Genomic DNA, 20686 nt, shown 5'->3' on the forward strand with positions numbered 1-20686 from the left:
TTGAATATACGAACAAATCAAAGTTTAAATGCAAAAAGCAAAAATAATTGCATCAAGATCACGGAGAAGTACATTTGGGGTATTCTGATGCATGTGGGAGGGAATTGAGAAGAATTTGGAAGCAGACTTAAAAAATAAAAATAAATCTTTTTTAATAATGTAAAATACAGAACAATAGCAATAGAAAACAATGAAAAATATTCAGTAAGGTAAGAACAACCAAACAAAGAAATAATAAACAAGCGCCATTGTATAGGCCTAGCTAATACAGTAATAATAATAATAATAATAATGTAATGCATACATAATTGACATAATTCTTTTAAAGTGTGAAATTTTCCCCACACATTTTATGAATGTTAAACTTTTCCGATTAAAATAAAAAATGATCAGTTGTATGAAATATGCCTTATCTTTCTCAATTCCATGATCACTGAAGTGTATCGCAATTTCTTCTTAATTAAGGAAGTAGACATTTTGGCAAAGCACGTTATGGACATGAACGAAGTTGATATGTAAATATATATAGCATTTGAAAAACATTTACATTTTTCATGGACTACATTTAGAAAAACTATAGGCTATCAGTCTATAAAAAAAATACTTAAAATGTATGGGATGAAAATAGTATCAAAATGATTAACAGGTTGCAGGTATGTTTTACTACAACCAAATACCTTTCAACTTGCGTGTGCAAAATTCTTAATTGAATGAATGTGTAGTAATTTGTACAAATAGAGACATTTTTTGTGAATACAAATGTTTTCTTTTGTATTAGTGTAATAGACTTTCCTTTAGCGGTTTTTAAGCATTTCACAACCCACACACAAACAACTAATTAATAGGCCTGGTGCTAATTATTAATGTGTGCACAACTACCCATTTATTTGACAAATTAACAAATGTGCGTCACTACATTTAAACTAATACAATACAACTTGTGTGTGCAAAATCCAGAAACGCATGAATGTGCAGCATTTTATACAGATAGAGACATAGTTGTTAATACAATAATAAATGAAAGAAGGCACAATTTGTTATGAAACTTTAAAAGGAACTTCCAAATGATCACATATGGAATTTAAGATATTATTTATGTACAGTAGCACTTTACATTGTTTCAAAGCTGTAAGTCAACTTGACATATGCGTAAAAATAAAAGCTCCAATAAAAAGGCTGTCATATTAAATGTTATACCAAGAAGGACTTGTTATTCTCTAGTTTTTCAGAAAACCATCTATGATCTGATCATTTAAAGGGATAGGTCACCCAAAAAGGAAAACTTTGTCATAATTGACTCACCCTCATGTTGTTCCAAACCTGTATGAGTTTCTTTTTTCTGTTGAACAGAAAAGAAGATATTTTAAAGAATGTTGGTAACCAGACAGTTGGCCTATTGACTTCCATAGTATTATTTTCCTACTATGGAAGTCAAAGGGTGCCGTGAACTGTCTGGTTACCAACATTCTACAAAATATCATCTTTTGTGTTAAAATATAAAAAATAATATAGCAACTCAAGAACCCCAAACAGCCTAAAATAGTTTTTAATAATAAGATTTAAAAATAATTTTTGTATTATTTTCTCACATTTTTCCTCCTGTGTCATAACACCATAAACCAGCAAGCAACAGGACATTTTTGTTTGGATTTTGTACTGGTCTATGGATACTTTATGTTTTATTATCTATCCTTTTAGATGTCTGATGTACAGCTTGAAGGAATCAAGAAGTTATTCAGGGTTGTCTTATAGCTTTCCTGATGATGGTCCTCATTTGGCACTGGAACACTTGCGTACAGTACTTCATATCTGTAATGGAAGAGTTTCCCCAAGACTGCTGGGTTGTAAAAGAGAAAATTGAGGTATGTCTCATTTTTTATTGCTTATGCAGGCATTTGTTTGACATGATGTGTTCAACACGTCTTCCTTTTTGCAGAATACCTCGATCGGGGAAAAATACTTCTGTGCATCCTTCAGAGCTTTCTCTCAAATGGTCGGGAGACCAATTGACTCACCAACACGTACGCCGCACAACATTCTTTCCACATTAATTATTTTTTGAAAAATGATAATCAATCTGATAATCAGTCTTTGGTGCAGAATCACTTTTACGATCAGGATTTGGGATTTAAAAAAAAAAAACCTGTTATAATCTATGATGTGCTGTTACTTTTAAGTGATCAGACATATGATTTCCATCTGCCAGATGAAAACCAAAAAGGCAATGGCTTAGCTATTGTGGCATAAGGTTTTGCATGAGCAAACACCACTGAAGAACCAAAAAAAAAAAAAAAAAAGTAGTTTACATTGAACTAAAGTGATTCCCTTTTGTTTTGTTTTTTTAGGTGTGGATGAACTGTGGATAGTTATTATAAGAATGGTGATTGGATGTGTAATGTGTTGTGCATTAATTTCTTGGATGATCGCAGCATTTGGGAGCATGTCTGTGAATGCATACAAGGTAAAGGTGAATTTTAAGAGTTAAAATTAAAGCTGTTTGTTTATTGTTTGTTTATTCAACAAATAAATACAAGGCGGCTCTGATGATAATATGCCATGATATAAATATTTCAGATACACCAGGTACAATCCTCTGCAATGTTCCAAAAGCTGCTCAGAGTGGTGCGCCGACGTACCACTGCCCAGTACAAGTGGCACTGGGATAAGAAGAACATCCTCAACACCGTGTCAGAACAGCTCAGAAAGGTTTCTAATTGATTCATAAATATAAACTTCAGATAACACACAATACGTTTTTCTGCTGTTCAAACAATCATTTGGCTCATACAGTATTTTTTTATAGATTTTTTTTTAAAATAGCTTTGTTTTCTGATTCAAAGGATATCATGGCAGAAATATGCTCCAACCTGTTGAACAAGGGCATGTTTTTGTCACTTAACAAAGAGTTCACCGAAGCCATCTTGATGAAGTTGGACAAAGAGTGCTTCAATGTTGGTGACATCATCATTCATCAGAATGCTCAACCGGACATTATGTTCTTCATTGACTGTGGACGGGTACTCGTGAGGAACGAGGCTTTCCAGGAGGAGCTGTGTGATGGAGATTACTTTGGAGGTGATGTATGAGAAACTTACTGTTGTGTGATTCAGTTGAGAAGCAGTCTCGTGTAGAGTAACGGCATAAAGTCTGGTCCACATTGCAGTGCTAGTCAAGTCAAGTTTAGTGCTTTTCAAATACACATTGTTTCAAAGCAGCTTTAGAGAAAATCATGTTAATGTTTAAAATATCTGAATTTCTGCATGCCTCTGATAGTCACATTTATCAGATAATATAGGCGATAATATAGTTTACATTTTGCAACAATACAAGCAATCAAGCAGTTGAGATCTGCTATACATTATGCTGATACTGTATGAATGCGAATAAAGTTGGAAATGCTTAAATATCCAACCTAATATAAAGAGCTGGGCAAAAATTTTAACATTTTGCAATGAAATAAAAAATCAGGCACCTGAGACTAATTAATTAGTTTCAGCTGCCCGATTTTATATATATATACATACACACACATAATAGATATATATAAAATACTATATATATGTAATAGTGATGGGCAAAGATTAATCGCGATTAATCGCATCCAAAATAAAAGTTTGTGTTTACATAATATATGTGTGTGTACTGTGTATAATTATTTTGTATATATAAATACACACATATGCATGTATATATTTAAGATTTTTTTTATTTAGATATAAATTATTTATGTGTATATATAATATAAATTATGTATAAATATATATACAGTATATACATGCAAATATTTCTTAAATAAATAGATGCATATGTGTGTATTTATATATACAAAATAATTATACACAGTACACACATATATTATGTAAACACAAACTTTTATTTTGGATGCGATTAATCGCGATTAATCTTTGCCCAGCACTAATATATATATATATATATATGTGTGTGTGTGTGTGTTAAAAAATATGCAATTTTTAAGAAATATTTAAAAACAAGAACATTTGGACATCAAAGCATGCACACGTGTTTAAACTTTTGCTTTAAATGCAATTTGTTTCATAACAAAAGGAACCTCTTGTCTGTCGCTACGTTGTCAGTGTCCTCTTTACTCCGCAATGTTTTTCACTGCATGAGAAAACAGACGTGTGGTGAGAGCGTGAGAACAGTGTCAATAACATGAGTTTCACACTCAAAAATGCTCAAAATTAGATTACAGAGCTTGCCAGATCAAGAAAATGTTTTCCCAGTTTTATGTGCAGTATTGATCAGATGTTCAGTCAGATAATCTTTGCTGTGAAACTCCAATGTGTTTTAAACAACCATCATTTTAAGAAGTTTTGTGTTTCTGCAGAGATCAGCTTCCTGTTTGGTGGAAGGCAGTCGGCCACAGTTTCTGCACTGACCACCTGCAGCCTTTTCACCCTGTCATTACGAGAGTTTCAGGAGATTGAGGAGAGTTCCCACATGTTGTGAACGAACTGAGGGTAGCAGTTCAACAGCATCAAAATGATCTAGAAAGTAAGTCTTGCATTATGAGTTGCTTTGTACGGTCATCGGGAGGGGACATGTTCGGTTCACTTAGTTTTGTCGTGGCCATGACACATTAACTTGCCACGAGATCATTTTGTTTTACTGAATAATCACAAATTTACTTGAAAAAAAAAACATTACCAGCAAAAAAGCACAGATAGATATTCATGGAAATGGCAAAATGGACTTTTTTTCTAATTTTATTATTCATATCCCAAGTACACTTTCATAGAAGGCCATGAGGGACATGACAAAATAGGTGGTGTCAATTGAAAAAACAAGAAAATTTCTAATAAAAAGATATGCATGTCATTATTTTTAAACTTTATTAAAGTAGACATTTCAATTGATACAACAAGCTTTTAAAAATAGATTTTGGTGATCCAATAGATAAAATACACTTAAAAAGGCCAGAGGGACTCAAATCATACCGGTTTCGTGAAATGTGCTTTATTTAATGTTAAAAGCATGCAATGTGACTTTGAATACCATTTAGTGCTCCCAGCTTTGTAGCTGTGAAAGCAACAATGGACAATTCACCTCAGATCTCGAAATTAAACAAATGGAAACAAACTGTGAACAAACAAGACAGTATATTCTTTGTTACGGCCTAAGTATTTTGTGTGTATCTGTTTCTGTGCTCTGATTACTTTCTTTCTCTTCTTTCTCTTGTTAGGCTCCGCCCCTGCGCACCTGTGTCCCATTGCTCTAATGGCTCCTGTAGAGAATACAAGCGGAGTGTGAAAGAATGAGGCATGCAGCGGTGAAACCCGGCTGTAATTAGCCGTATAATAAATGTTTAAACTGCACTTTGCCTCATGTCCTTTTATGTTGCTTACCCCTTTTCCAACGAGCATTTTAAAAACAGGGGTTAGTAACATCTTTGACAAAGATTGTTTTAGTAACTCAGAAGCCTATGTATTTTTAAAAATGTTTAAATGGTGTAATATTTGTGAATTTGATTATGTAGCTATTTATCCATTTTCTTGCGAGTGCCATCAAGATTATTCTCTGTTGCTGCATGTGAACCTAATTCTATTCTCAGGATATTTTTATACCCTACAATTTATAATCGTTTAAATATTGATTGCAAAGGATGGAAATCGACCCAAACAATCTGTACAATAACAACTATGTCTCTATTTGTACAAAATGCTGCACATTCATGAATTTCTGGATTTTGCACACAAAAGTTGTATTGTATTAGTTTAAATGTAGTGACGCACATTTGTGAATTTGTCAAATAAATGGGTAGTTGTGCACACGTTAATAATGAGCAACAGGCCTATTAATTTGTGGTTGTTTGTGTGTGGGTTGTGAAATGCTTAAAAACCGCGAAAAGAAAGTCTCAAATTCCAAATGAATCAAATGAGATTGACTCAGAAAAGACCTCAATGTGTATACTGTATATAATATGTGTATATGTGTTTATATAATGTGTATAATATATATATATAAATATAATATGTATAATATAATATTTATAATGTATGATGCGCAAATTATGATACACTAATACAAAAGAATAAAAATGTCTCTATTTGTACAAATGGCTACACATTCATTCAATTTTTAATTTTGCACACGCAAGTTGAAAGGCATTTGGTTGTAGATAGTAAAACATCATGTTCATGGATTATAGTGCTTGCACGTGTTAATCATTTTGATACTATATTCATCCCATAATATGGCGGCATTGTTGAGATACAGAAGCAGTGTAGACATTTGCCTGGGGAGACGAAGGGTTTCTGAGATAATAAAGGTAATAATATAATATAATATAAATACTTAGAACATTACAGCAGGTGGCATCGATGCACTATATTAGTTTGCAACCCGCCGTTAGACAACCAAAAGAAGCGTGTTGCGTGTTCTGGCCTCCAGATGTCGCTGTTTCTCCGCGATCTTTACTGTCCGATCTCTAGCAGGAACTGACGTTTGTGTCTACGACTACATGAGCAAATTTTCCAGCTGGAGGAAAATGTCCAGCGTCAAAGATCCGAGAGTCTGAAGGTGGGAATCGTCATTTATTCACACAAATTCTTACTGTGTTTACCGTCAGCTCTGTTCTTCTGCCTACCGGAAGTATAGTATGTTCTGTTTGTCTGAGTATTTGTGTTGTTTGTTTTTCTTTTGCTTGTGTTTTCACTTTTGTTGGCGCGTATAGAGTGCGCCGAAATTCCGAAATATGTGCACAAACATTGCGTAAAGTTTCTGAAACTAACTTTAATCGAGAGATATATTGTTTAAGTGTGTATACATAGTCTTTTTGTGATGTTTTACCATGTCGGGGGTGTTCGTGGCAGGTTATTTACTATGCTGACAGCAACATTTGATTATAAATATGAATCTGTATTGGCAATCTAGAGACTGTTGTTGTTGTAAAATTAGCTCTGATAAGCTACTTTTTGTCGCATGCTTTGCATCCATTACAAACTTTTGTTTAGTTTCTGGAATATCTTTCAAACTGTGTATCCTTTATTCATAAAGATAAGATGGGGCTGCATTTCTATTTGGATCACTACTATTTGGATCACTTAAATTGATCAACATTTCATCTAATACGTTATAAAAAGCCCTCTTGAGCTCAGAACAAGTTAATGAAAGTTAGTGATGAAGCTCAAGTATCTGCTGCAAATTCACTTAGAGTTTTTGCAACACTGGTGAAGCCTATAACAATTTAACATTAATTATAATATAATAGCTAAGATTCTTTCATCTGTATTTAAAGTTAAAATCTTGCTGACCATTTTTTTATGCAAGAAAACATAATGCACTCCATTTGCATATTTACTTGGACTGCCATCCCCGTGTTTTTTTCCTCATTGCAAACAAACTGAAATAGCACAGTCGATATTGTGTAATAATTATAATATTGGAATGTTTCTAATAGGAATAATAGCTCTTTTGTACGCTTCCTTGAGTCAGTATTGTTGAGAGAACTGACTGGAGAAGCAGGTTTTATCTTGGTTTTAGTTTTTTTGTTCCAGGCATAACTAAAATAGGTTTGTATAAATGTGTGGATTCAGCACGTATGTCCTCTTTAAAACTTCAACTGAAGTGGTTGCACATAATCGTGTTGTTCCTGCAGTGTTGCGTCATTGTAGTTATATGCATGAATCATGTGCCTTGGCCCTTGAGTATCCTAGCTGAATATGCATATGCAACTAATTTTTTCAGTTCTGCAATTGTTTTCTGTCACGTAAACCGACTATATTGTGCCTACTGTAAACGGGACAGATGTAATGACATGTTTCACACATAATGAGTGCTGTATTGTCATCTATCATTCAGTTACCCTTCTGGACTTTCTCACTGTCTTGGGAACTATCTGTCTTCTCTTGACTTGTTTTTTGCAAGTGCTTAGAAAAGCATCGGAAACCAAACTCTACCAAACGAGTCATGATTTGTGTTCAGTGCATTTCTGAGTCTTAAAAGTTTTAGCTGATGTTCATAAACTGACGCATTTAAAAGCCATATGCATTTTCTAGTTCATTTTTGGACGGCTGGATTGAAGCTTGATAAATAATTGTATTGTTAAGTACAAAAACATATTTTGCTGTCTTCCATTATGATTTGACACCATCTTTAAAAGGCTTGGAATTTGGAGGGGGTTTCAAATGCATAAATAAGTGATATTTGTCATTGTTAATACAGTGCAGTCAGTCTGAGTAGTGAACCATTCCCACAAGCTTTTAGCTGCAACGATTTGATAAAACCGAGAGTGCAGAGTATACCACCTGCCTTTTTTCTGACATGGAAAAAAAGGAGACGACACAGTAACTAGACACTCCATTGCCTGGTTTCACAGACAAGGCTTTATCTAGTCCCAGACTAAAATGCATGTTTGAGCTCAACTTGCACTGACTTTTCTTAGAATATGTCACTGCCATTGTTTTGTCTCAAGATGCACACCAGTTTTCTTTCTAAGACACATTTTAAAAAGCTACTTAAATGTCCTAATTGAACTAAGGTCTAATCCTTGCTTAATCTAAGCCCTGTCTGTGAAACCAGGCCTCCATGATTTAACCATTTGATCTGTTATAGTAATCATAAATATGTTTTGAACCAGAAAACATATCTTCAAGAACAAGAAATTGCTTTTTGGGTTGTTTGTCAACACAATGTTGGTTTAATAGAAGGTTTAGCACTATAAAATGGTTAATTATTTATATATATATATATATGAAGAGTTCAGATGCAAAAGTCTCTAAGTGCCATCTGAAATTTTCTTCTAGAATGATCATTTTTATCAAGCTCGTATATTTAAGTTATTTCACTTAAATGACAATTAATAGGTAATTTGCATTGCCATTTAAGTGAAATGATTGAACTTAAATATACGAGCTTGATAAAAATGATCATTCTGGAAGAAAATTTCAGATGGCACTTAGAGGCTTTTGCATCTGAATTCTTCATATGTATAATTTTTTTTTGGTAAAATTTTTTAGATAATACAGCATTCTAAATATGAGCATCATCATTTTGCATAATTTGATGTCTTACTGATAAGACATGCTTGGTATCGTTTGTGAACAATGCATAGTTCCTGTCCTCGATTGGGATCTGTTTGCAGGGGTTGTAAATCGCTCTATAAACGCTTAGCTTACCTCTGACCTCATTACATCAGTGGGCTGGTTCACACAAAACGTGTTTTTGCGGTTAAAAACGCAAGCTTTGAGACATATTTAAAAAAGTTATTTTAACTTGAGCGCAGTGTTTTTAGAAGACTTTGCTTGCTTTAATTTTCAGTAAATTATATAAAAAAAAAAAAATTGTTTGCGACTGCACATCAGTTAAAGTCCCCCTGTGGCGAAAATCAAGTTTTTAATGTTGTTTATATGGTGTTTTTAATATGCTTTAAGACTAACCATGTGCAAATTCATAAGTCAACACCATTGCTGTTTATTTTCTCTTTAAAACTGCAGTGAACCAAAGACAGTCTCAAAAACGTGGTTTGAATTCGCTGGTGTTTCTTACGTCACAAACTACCTTGTAACCAATCACGTCAACGTGCCGGTGGGCTTTAGCATATCATTAACTATGACCGCTCTGAAGCAGTGGAGTCTCAAGAGAAGCAAGGGTGTAGTTACATTCAAGCTATATGAAGAACATTTTTTATCACAGGATAAAACGTTTAAATATGTCATTTTGGAAATCAAAGATGAGTTTTAAGTGCTATTTCTGGGCAACTATAATCAACTAAACTCTGCGTTGCATGGCACATAACACCCCTAAATGACACATTCTTCCTTGCCTTGACTTGTTAGAGACAGATATCTGGGATTTTTCAATCTGTTTCGTCATCACTGTCATACTTAACATAAATCAGTCCTGCTCTATTTTTGTGGGTTTTTGCACATTATCAGTGAAGCTGTGAATGAGGAGCTGAAACCCAGTTCTGTCTTGAGTTTGTACCTAATTGGTTCTGTTTCAGTTGCAAGCTGGCATGTGCTGGGCCTGCAAGGCACGGGGAAATGTCTGGTATGTGCTTGTAAACGCCTGCCATTCAACCATTAAATCCGGAGTTTGATACGCCCTCACTGACCACTCACGTGAACTGTATTTCCCTGCTGACGTTTTGCGCATTTCGCAATCTAAAGATTTCTCATATCCGAGATTTTCTATCTTCCAGGCGCTTACATTTTACATTTCTTTTTAGTAGCACTTTTGCTCCTACTTTAAATTTAGGAGCACAATAAAAATTTAGGAGCTCCTTCTGATCAAATGAACCTTCTCATTTCAGGGTGATATTCGACTCCTTAAGTTTTGTACGGTCATTAAACGTAATTAAATGTATGTCATCTTTTGTCAAATTCTTCAATTTATATTTAGAAAAGTGTTCAAAATTTAATTAAAACAATAAATTCGATTAGAATAATAAGACACAATAAGGCAGAATAAGTTACCAATCAAACAAAATCTGTATCAACAAAATTTATCTTTGCACTGAAGAGATTGACTGATTTTTTTTTAAACGGAAACTTACAGTCGGTGGCGGCATGTCACTGAATCATTCAGTCAATTAATGCGTTCAAAATGGCTGATTCATTCAGGAACGAAGAGAGTGACTGTCATAAATGGGTGATTGACCCGATCAAATGTCTGTGATTGGCTACATTGCTCAACGCTGCAAAACATGTAAATCGAAACCTTTGACGCTCTCCAAATACGCACTGAATCAATTAGCTAATATGCTTTTAGTAGTTTCGGCTGAGGGTGCACCCTCTAGCACCCCCGTAGACCCGGTCCTGATGGGATCTGGGGTAAATAATTTTTTTCACAGTCGCACCCATTCATTTTCAGTCACAAATGCGACTGAAATGGTGGCACTGTAGAGAGCCCTGTGGTCCTGTCATATGTAACAGCCTTGTGCATCTTTTTTTCAAGCTTCAGTCAATTCCCTTTTTCCTGGTGTAAGGTGCAGGGTTGCTTTCATCCATCTTTTTATGTTTTACTAGGGCTCACATAACAAACAATTGAACAAAAGGGATTCATTTGTTTGATTCGGGACAAAATGTCATGCTAGTGTTGGTGCATAATGGATTATGTCCATTACTGTGAATGATAGAACCTTGAATATTACCACACTATTGTGAACAGGATATTTGATTGTTAAAAATGGCCCAGAGCAACTCTGTATATTGACCACTGCCTTTAAAAATACCACTACAAATGCATCATAGTTTGCACTGAACATGCAATACATCTTTTGAAAGCATTAATGTCCTGAGTATCCAACATTGAAATGTAATATTCTCTCATTTTCCAATTTCCCGTAGGCACCTGTTGTAAAGTTCCCGTCAGAAACCAGTGGTCTCCCCATGTACATAGCAAGGCAAAGCTGACACCATGGCCCACATATCCAGTGGCAATGGGTTTAAGTTTGACAGGCCAGCCTCTCCCGGTGTGGTCCGGCCCAAAGGGATTGTGGGAAAGGAGGAGGCTTTACGCATGGAGGTAGAGGCCTTGGATAAAATTAAGCGTGAGAAAGTGCACACACTCCCAGTCACAGCGTCTTCTGTTAATCTCCTTCCCAAACCGACGGGTCAAACGTCCACTAGCCGACAAGAGAAAGACCTCATTGTGTTCTGTGAATCAGAAACACAGAGGAAAGAACAAAAAGACAATTTTGAGGACATCGATTTGGATAAGCTGACCACGGAGGAGCTGGAAAAGCTGCTTCTGGATGACAGTTTTGGCACAACCAAAATGACAAGACCTTCCTCTTTGCTAGGTTGCAATCTCAGTGCGTCGTATCCTGGAGGACATGCGTTCAGCCCCTCTTCATTTCACTGGACACCCACTCCAACACATGCACAGACTCCCATTTTCCCCTCTGCTCCTTTCCTGAAGCCTCCATGCTCTTTCCAGAATGGCTTTAGTCCAGCTATGTCTCCCTTTATTAGTATGTCGGCCCATCCGACCCCCTTTCTCTCATTTACACCCGTACAGCCACCTGCTGCTCTGGCCTACTCGCAGCCTGCCGTCTCCCCAGAGATGGCCAAGCTGTTCGACAAAATTGCCAGCACTTCGGAATACTTGAAGAACGGCAGGTCCTCCAGCATGGAAACGGATTTGGGAAGCGCCAAGTCCTTGGAGCCGTTGCCTCAGCCCTCAGAACCTCCCAACATCAGCCAATTTGAGTGGCTGGACCTGGACCCGCTCAACAAACACAAGGAGGTGGAGGTAGAGGAGACACTCTCTGTATCAAGTGGTCCTTTCAAAGAGAAGTCTGGGAATGCTAGAGACCCATGGGATGCTGTTCTTCAGGATGAGCCTGAAGTTGTGAATAATGGCAGTCCCTCGGCAGAGGTGAATAGCAAGGTGACTTCGGCAACCCAACCAAGAAGAGCATCAACAGGGGCGGCTGTAACAAGAAGCCAGTCCCTCAGTCTACCTGTAACCTCAACGAATCACAGCCAAGGCAAACAGGTAAGAGAAACTCCCTTTCTGCCGACCCAGAACATGTTGGCACATCCTCTTCTGCAGAGTTAGGAGAACCTGCACTGGGTTTGCAGGAGGAAGTAGAAATGATCCTAGCCAGGTGTCAAACCAGTTGTGTTTAGTGCACATATAGTGAACAACTTCTATATGATGTTTCTCAGTGTATTCAACACATATTTTCAAAATAGACTATGTAGCAATGGAAAATGAATACAGTGAAATGTAAAAAACCTGTTCTGTGTGAACCGCCCCTATGGCGGTAACTGTCACGCTTTAAAAATGCAACTTTTTGAGTGTTTTACCAGTCAAGCAGCAAAAGCACAGCATGCCAGTTAAAAATGAATAATATCAAAACAAAGAAAAACATACTAATTGACAAGTTTGATGATTAGTTGACCATCGTGTTCCACCCCGAATCAACAACATTAGTATTTTGTAAGTGTCTCTAATGTTAGCATGGATGCTTGTATTTAAGAAAGCAGCAGTGCTCTGTGATGTGACAGGATGTAGCAGTTTAAAAATGTGCGTATGGTTTTCTAATTATTATACCGTGCAGTGTGTGGTGAACGTCTTTGCAACATTTTAAGCTCGAGGCGATTTGCCTATTTTTGTTTTGGTCTTGTTCCTCATGGCTGGTTTCTTATCAACTCTAGGCAAGTTCAGCTGATGAAGTTTCATTTTACCACGTCTTATCTAACCCTTTTCCTTTATCGTTGGTCTTTCCTTAAAAATGTTGTCAGTGATTGCCAAAATAAAGAATGACTTCCTGAGAGGAATGCGCATTGAGTGAGACTTATGGGGAGGGTGTGTAAATGTGTGCTTCCCCCATCCCCCAGAAATCCCACATCCCGTTTCTTTATGTTTGTTTCTGACCAGGACAATTGGCTGTTGTCATACATTTCCCACAGAACTTGAAGAATTTGTACCCATAACTTCTACAACAGATCAGCTTTCACTTAATGATAAAATAAAGGGGTTAAAGGGCTCGGTCTTTGCACTTCCTCATTTCAAGTATTAGGAATGAATATCATTACATATCTGAATCGCATATCGGGTCTAGTTCATGCTCACTACGCACTATGCAGTCCTAGTGTTCTGGAGTAAATAGGTTGTTGTCTTTGTGTATAGTGAGGACTGCTGCTGGTCTCATTAGCACAGACAAGCCCCAGCTAGCTGTCTTTGCCCCATGGGTTCTTCCCTGACATGCCTGCAGCTCCCCGTTGCCATGGTATCCCTCTTTCAGAGTGTGCGAAAGAGCGGCGAAACTAATCTGAGCTTTGGCTTTGGTGTACAGTTACTCTGCTTCACCGCACACAACACCAGATACTCTTATCACAAGCCCTGGATATTTCAGCCCTGGATATTTCAGCCCTTATCAGCAGCACACACTTCCCTAAAGACCTGTTTGTTGTTGTGTGTATTAACAGGCTTGGTGTAAGTGTAAATTCACTGTGGCCATTACTTCGTGCTTGTGGTTTGGGTTACAACAACACATTATCAAAAGTGGTTTCTCATTTTGAAGATTAAAGGGATACTTCACCGATGAGCATTAAGCTTTGTATCAGTAGAAACCCGGTAGTATTTTCGACTGACAGTGCTTCCTTCCCTAATGTTCCCCTGAGACGAGAGATTTCTGTATTGTGTGTCAAGTCAAGTCAAGTTTATTTGTATAGCGCTTTTCACAATACAGATTGTATCAAAGCAGCTTCACAGTATTAAATTAAAATAATACAACAAAGTTTGTTTCAAGAGGAATTTATTGATTGATAAAATTAAATTAAATATCCCCAAAATATCCCCAACTGAGCAAGCCAAAGGCAACAGTGGCAAGGAACCGAAAAACTCCATCAAGTGACCTAATGGTGTCCTAAAACTCCATCAGGTGACCTAATGGAGAAAAAAAAAAACCTTGGGAGAACCCAGGCTCAGTCGGGGGCCAGTTCTCCTCTGGCATTTATGAGCTAGAGGCCGGATTGTGTCTGGGAAAAAAACACAGATGACGCAAAAATCGTAATTTTGCGTCAATCGGAGGCTTTTTTGTCCAGAGGCGAGAGACTACAGCCAGTAGGAGGAGCTCGTTTCGCATGTTTTCAACCCGCCCATAGGGGGATTTCATGATAAAACGGCGTCTTTTCAGATTCGAGTCGACTAGTAGCTTAGTTGTGTCATTTCTTCCGATACTGCCCTCTGTAACCGGGAGGCGTGGCTTGGGAGTGGTCTCGTAGAGCACCGAAGCAAGTGCATTCTGGGAGTTGTTGTCTTTCATCCACATGAGCCAAAAATACATTTTCTGGCTTTTCTCAGTCTAGAAGTTGGTGCAACTTCTAAAATAATTTCACATTTCGATTACATAAATGACCCAATTTATATACACATTCATCTTTGAAATATCCCTTTAACTATGGTTGAATGTATTTGGGATTAGTAGAGTGAATTGTTTTTAGCATATTTTTATGCTACAGAAGAATTCATAATGGCAAACTCAGATTAATCTATCTAGATGCATTAGCTACCGGTGTAAACAAATTAAGTACTGGTGTCAAAAGGTTTGTGTTATTGAGTTGTCACAAAGGCAAAATTTCACTGGTTCATACCAGTGCAAGTGTAATGTCAAAATGAATATGCCATTTAATGCACTCCTTCTTTAAAGTTAAATATTAATATAAATATTAACACAATAAAATAAAAAATAGCATGAAGACTTTACATACAAATACAAAAGGTTGGTTCCCAAAAACATTGTATAAAAAATACAAATATGTATATTATTAATATAATATAAGTATATAAGCTTTTATGAGCATTCTAATTTGCTCATGAAACATTTCTTATTATTATCAATGTTATAATAAAAAAAAAAAATTGCTGCTTAATATATTTTGATACATTTTTTCAGGACTGTTTGTTGAATAGAAAGTTCAAAAGAACAGGAAATATTTTGCAACATACACTTTCTTTAGTCACTTTTAATCAATTTAATGCATCTTTGTAGAATAAAAGTATTAATTCAAAAAATAAATAAAAGTTACCCCAATCTTTTAAACAGTAGTGTAAATAAATAATACTGATAGTATACATTAATACTGGCATTTCTTGTATTGTGTATTGTTAGTGTATTGTAGGACCTAATGCACAGATAGATCCAATACTTTTGACCAGTTATGAGTGCTAAATATCTCTGTGAGCATAGGAGAGCAGCCACACGTAGGTCAGACGTCACTCAGGCGAGTTGTTATTGCTGATATTGTTGATAGACTGGTATCAGTTGGTACTTTGACATCCCCAATGTATCAGTTACTTAGCATCTTAGCCCACACTGTAACTCTTGTATTCGGACAATGAAGTGTTCTTAGTTAACACAGCAACCATGTGTTTTTTGTTTTGTATTGTATGCGTTTGTAAATGTGTTCTGAACATCCCATCCTCTCTGTGTCACTGTCAGCTTATCCGACATGCAATAATTAAGTTTGTTTAATGCAACTGTGAATAATTTGCTCTTTGAACAAATCTCTTAGTCACTGTTGACCATCAAGCACTCTGACAGTCGAATCTTAAATTATCTGACGGAAGTACAGTCACATTTATTTACTGGAAGTATAATCAGGTCAGTCAGAGAGCGAAGGTCTAGTTAATGCGTATCACCATTCCTAGCAGCAATAATGGAGAGGAAGTTGCAGTTGATGTGAATTCTATTACGCACAAATTTTACTTAAATCCAACCAAATACTAAGTTAATGCAAGCCAACTTCCCCTATCCTCTCATTCCTGAGTTTTTTTTTTAATTGTTTCTTGGCAGTCCCCTCATAAACGTTTAACCTGAGGAAGAGGTTAGTTTAGATTGGGAGAGATTGCATATAGGGCAGCCAGAACTGTAAAACTGTAGCTCTAAGCAAAAGCGAATGAATAATTTGTGAATGTGTGTCACATGGCATCTCATTTTTCTCTAAGGTTAGGCCTAGAGCTCTGGCCTAGTAAAAAGCTACAGACACCATCATCTTATCCGAGGCTTGGATGTCTAACCTGCAATAAAACACATGACCTGCTCTTTTTGTCCACATTGACAAGTCATGACACTCTTGATTGTTTATTACTTTCATTTTACTTATGGTGAATGTGTAAGAGGCAGATGTTCTCATTAGAGACCATGCTAAGAAAATGTCACAAAAATGCCTAATCTACCCAAGTACTCATGACACTGTTGAGATTGAATTTACATAGGCTGCATAATAAATGTAATTAAAACAGAAAACAAATCTTCCTATTTAATTTCCTAACATTTTAGCCATTACTGAACTGAAAGTACCTTTTATTCCTAGTAGTATTTCCATGTTGATCTGCCTTTTTGACCTATTTCCTTCCCGAAGGAAGTCTTTTTTTAGCATTCCAGACATTCTTCACATTCTCAGTATCCTCTCACCAAACAGACAGACTGTCTTGTTCCACATTTGAACTGGGATGTTAATGTCATCAATCACTAGTATTTGATACTTCTGTACATAATACAGACTGTTTTCAAAACACATTTAACAAATGATTTCCTATGTGAAGGGCACCATCTGTGAAAGTGAATGTACAGGACAGTAGGCCGAATGTCAACGCATCATTATAACCATGGCGTCATGTCTGTCTTTTTACAGGTCAGTAAGGGAAATGCAAATGTACTCTCAAAGTACTCTGTCTTACAGCAAAAGGAAGCCCAGAATCTAGAAGTCGTAGCGTTCTGTGAAGACATTTCAAAGTGAGTTATGATTTTTTTGTTTAAGGCATATTTTGTGTTGAATTACCTGTTGAAAGGGATAACCTCAGCAAAAAGCAGGTCCTGCTACTACAGATGTGTTGTAAATCTGACATCAGAAGGTCCCAGGATACCTGAATCAGCACTGTAATTATAGATTCTATAGGAGAAGCAAGGCTAATATTGCTTTGAGGGATTAATTGGGGAAATGCCTCAAAACTTCATTGTTTATAACAAGCTGTCCAACAAAGCTAAAATTAGACAAGTGAAATGTAGGAAGTGTACAGCTGTATGTCGCTCATGTAACAATGAAATCTAATGCCATGTTTCCTAACTATATACATCATACCCAACCCAATCATACCCATACAAGATGATTAGCAAAGTACCTGAGACCGAGCCTTGAGGTACACCATATTTACCTGTGTTAGGTCTTCTTTTACACAAAGTGTTGTCCTTCCTTTTTTTTGCAGACTGAGGTCCAAGTTCCCGCATAACGACCTGTCTTCCAATCCTGGCTATGTTCTCAGCCCTGTGATCACTCAGAGGGATGCAGGAGGAGAAAATGGGGGCAGTGTAAAAGTATCCATTGAGATATCTGATTCTCAACAGCCTGTAACTTTCACTTGTGATGGTAAGCGCTTCTTTGACTGGGAATTTAGTCATTACAAAATACAATTTTGACAGAGCTTTTATATGAAAATTGTTATGCTAACAGTTAAGGTAATAAAAGGGATAGGTTACCCAAAAATGAAAAATGAAGAAAGTAAGACATGGTTGGGGAACATCATTAGGGTAAGTAAATGATGACATAAATTTAATTAATTTAAACTAATAATGTGAATCATGTACTCACTATTTGTCAATAGTAAGCTGCTCTAAATGTCTGCTATGAAGGAAGCTGACAAAATAAAGAAGTCATGATAAAGCGCCAGAGAGCATTTCTTGGCTGCTGCGACACATTCTCTTTTTACATAACTGTCATGGTGCGTCTGCTCAACAGATTGATACTTCAACCAGGGTTCCTGTGTTTTTCATTTTTCTGCTTGCATGTCACTAGCCAAGGTTTTACTGAGTAACCTGTCTGTGGTCCAAGCACAGAAAGTCTTTTTCATTGAGCTGTAGTGGCCTTGGCTCAGTTCCCTGTGAAGCGGCTGTGTTCTGAAGACTGCCGGGCCTCGTTTTTTGTGCAGTTTCTGGCCACCTCACTCCTGGCAAGAAATCAAGACTGGCCTTTTGTGTTGAAGAATTTTTCTGTGTTGTTACTGCCTAAGCCCCATAGCTCTTTTTGTCCTGGATAAATCCAGCATAGACTGTGGTATTAGGAAAGGAAAAGGAGACACAGTGTCTATCGGAACCTGAAGTTGCCTCACAGACAGCTAATGTTTGAGGAGTGGCTTGGTTATAACTGACTGGATGCTTATACTGTTCTAGCTAGCTTCTCAAGTTCACACTGTTCGTGCTTGTTTTTCCTATTAAACTCCTGACCCAGTTTGTTGTGTTAGATCAAGAGATTTCAGATTTTACTAAAAGCTGAGTTTGTAACAATAATCCTTCATTCTGTGAACAGTGGGCAAAAAGAGGTCACGTTTTAACTTAACTTTCCTAATCCATACAGAGAAACACCATACAGCTAAATGATGGGCATACCATCTCTTTGCAGGGCATACCGTCTCTTTGCATGTCAAGGCTGGGTGTCTGAAACTTCAAAGAGGATAAAGAGGTTTTTGAGGTTTTCCTTGGTTTGTTTAAGTGGAGGAAAATGCTTAGCTGTGTGTAAGATTAGTAAAGTTAGCAATTCCAGACATTCTTGGCATAAAAACAAGGCAAATGAAACTGAGGAGGTGACCAGGGTTTGAATGTGTGGCATATGAAGGCTTTTCCAGGATAAACACAGATTTAGGCTACGGTCTGACTGTCAGTCCAAATGTGATTTTTGTATATATCTGATTGAAATCCGATCAGATTTAGCTAGAGTGAACGGCAAGAAATCACATGATAGGCGATTTTTAAAAATCCGTTTCAAGCTACGTTCATATGTGGTCTGAAATCCTATTGAAATCGCATTTCTGGATTATGTGACTCGTTTATGTGACTTTCTCACGCCGCGTAAAACGTAGAACATCAGGCGTTGTTATAGGAAACATGCTGAAAGTCGCTACAGAAACAATGCTGTGTTGTTGCAAAGTGCCGGACTAGCAGGAAATGACAATATAAAGGACACATGTTTTGAAACTGGCGAAGACGACAGTCCGGAATAAAGCCGCTTATACCAGCCTCCTACATTTCTGTCACTGCTTCAGAAGACGCAGTTGTCCGGCGCACGGCTACACATTTCCATGTTGTAAAATGTTAGAGACAACATCTCTATTGCAAACCCGTCCATGTTGTGGTTTTTGTTGTTGTTTTTGGCGTATTCCTACGCAATGCCATTGCCATGGAAACCAATGCAGATATTCCGGAAAACGAAAGAGCAGCTTGAACACACAAGTCGGATCTGATCAGTTGCGATACACAGTGTGGACAGCAATATTTTTAGATCAGATTCCAATCGGATACACAAATAATCTGATTGGGACTAACAGTCTGAACGCTACGCTAAGTGTCTCAGATTTCTCCTCTCCTCTTCAAATGAAGGTGCATACCTTTTGACAAAGCTTTTCATTAGAAAATTTTTGTTTTATTTACATATTCGACAGTATTTGCTTCAGACTTGTACGTATATGGATTTATTCTGATGTTCTACTTTCTGCCTCTCATCTTTTTTTTTCCATGGATTCCTTACGGCCTTAAAGATCCCACCATTTTAGACCAACCGCACTCTCCTGACATTCCAGCACCATGTGTGTTGCTGCAGTACCACGAAAAGAGGATGGCAGAGGCATCCCACAACCCCTGAAAGCAACCACAAATCCACCACCAATTAGGCATGACCATCAGACCCTTTGGCTTGAAAAACAGGGCAGACTCAGAGTCCAGGCCAGGCTGACTTACTGTAATCCAGCCCTAGGCTTGAGTTTGAAGAGAGGATCATTCCAAGGAGGGGTGTGGGGCCTGTTATTGCTGCAGCCTGGGGTGACCACGAACAACATGTTGGGTGTCAGATTTTTGCTCTGATCTAGTGAAATTTCTCATGCCAAATCCATTTCGCACCAATCTCTTATCATGGTTTTCCATCTAAATAAACCTGAAGAGGTTCACATTTAGTTCTTGGGTCTTGTTCCAAATGTTCAGCCCTTGCTGTCCACAGTCAACATGGTGCATGAACTGTTGGGTAATAGTCCGCTGTGAAGTCCACACCAGTGCAAGCTTGGCAAAAGATTTGGCCATGTCATTATACATTTTGTGCAATACCTAGCAGACGACACCTGTGGGATTGTCCTCGATATATTTAAATGGACCAGTTTACCAAAAATGACAATTCTGACATTGTCAACTCAATACTCACCCTCATTTTATTCCAAGCCTGTATGACTT

At 37.2% G+C, this 20686-nt stretch overlaps 2 protein-coding genes across 4 annotated transcripts in view; both read left to right on the top strand.

The window, feature by feature from the left end:
* Nucleotides 1–2592: 2592 nt before the first annotated feature.
* Nucleotides 2593–5336, top strand: LOC309508692 (potassium/sodium hyperpolarization-activated cyclic nucleotide-gated channel 1-like). Its single transcript, XM_082183166.1, has 4 exons — nt 2593–2706; nt 2841–3075; nt 4349–4515; nt 5204–5336. The coding sequence occupies exons 1-3, from the start codon at nt 2599–2601 to the stop codon at nt 4468–4470; spliced, it is 465 nt and encodes a 154-aa protein (XP_082039292.1). The 5' UTR covers nt 2593–2598; the 3' UTR covers nt 4471–4515; nt 5204–5336.
* Nucleotides 5337–6452: 1116 nt separating this feature from the next.
* Nucleotides 6453–20686, top strand: part of pik3c2a (phosphatidylinositol-4-phosphate 3-kinase, catalytic subunit type 2 alpha) — a 33816-nt gene continuing 19582 nt past the window's right edge. For 2 of the 3 annotated variants that reach the window (XM_082181619.1, XM_082181621.1), the window contains exons 1-4: nt 6453–6540; nt 11310–12462; nt 17112–17212; nt 17683–17843. In XM_082181619.1, coding sequence (XP_082037745.1) covers nt 11380–12462; nt 17112–17212; nt 17683–17843 — 1345 coding nt within the window. In that variant the 5' untranslated portion in view covers nt 6453–6540; nt 11310–11379. Of the gene's footprint in view, nt 6618–11309; nt 12463–17111; nt 17213–17682; nt 17844–20686 lie in introns of all 3 variants that reach the window. The other variant, XM_082181620.1, reaches the window with a different exon arrangement.

The sequence above is a fragment of the Leuciscus leuciscus genome, assembly GCF_965113295.1.
Source record: "Leuciscus leuciscus genome assembly, chromosome: 10".
NCBI classification, from domain to species: domain Eukaryota; kingdom Metazoa; phylum Chordata; class Actinopteri; order Cypriniformes; family Leuciscidae; genus Leuciscus; species Leuciscus leuciscus.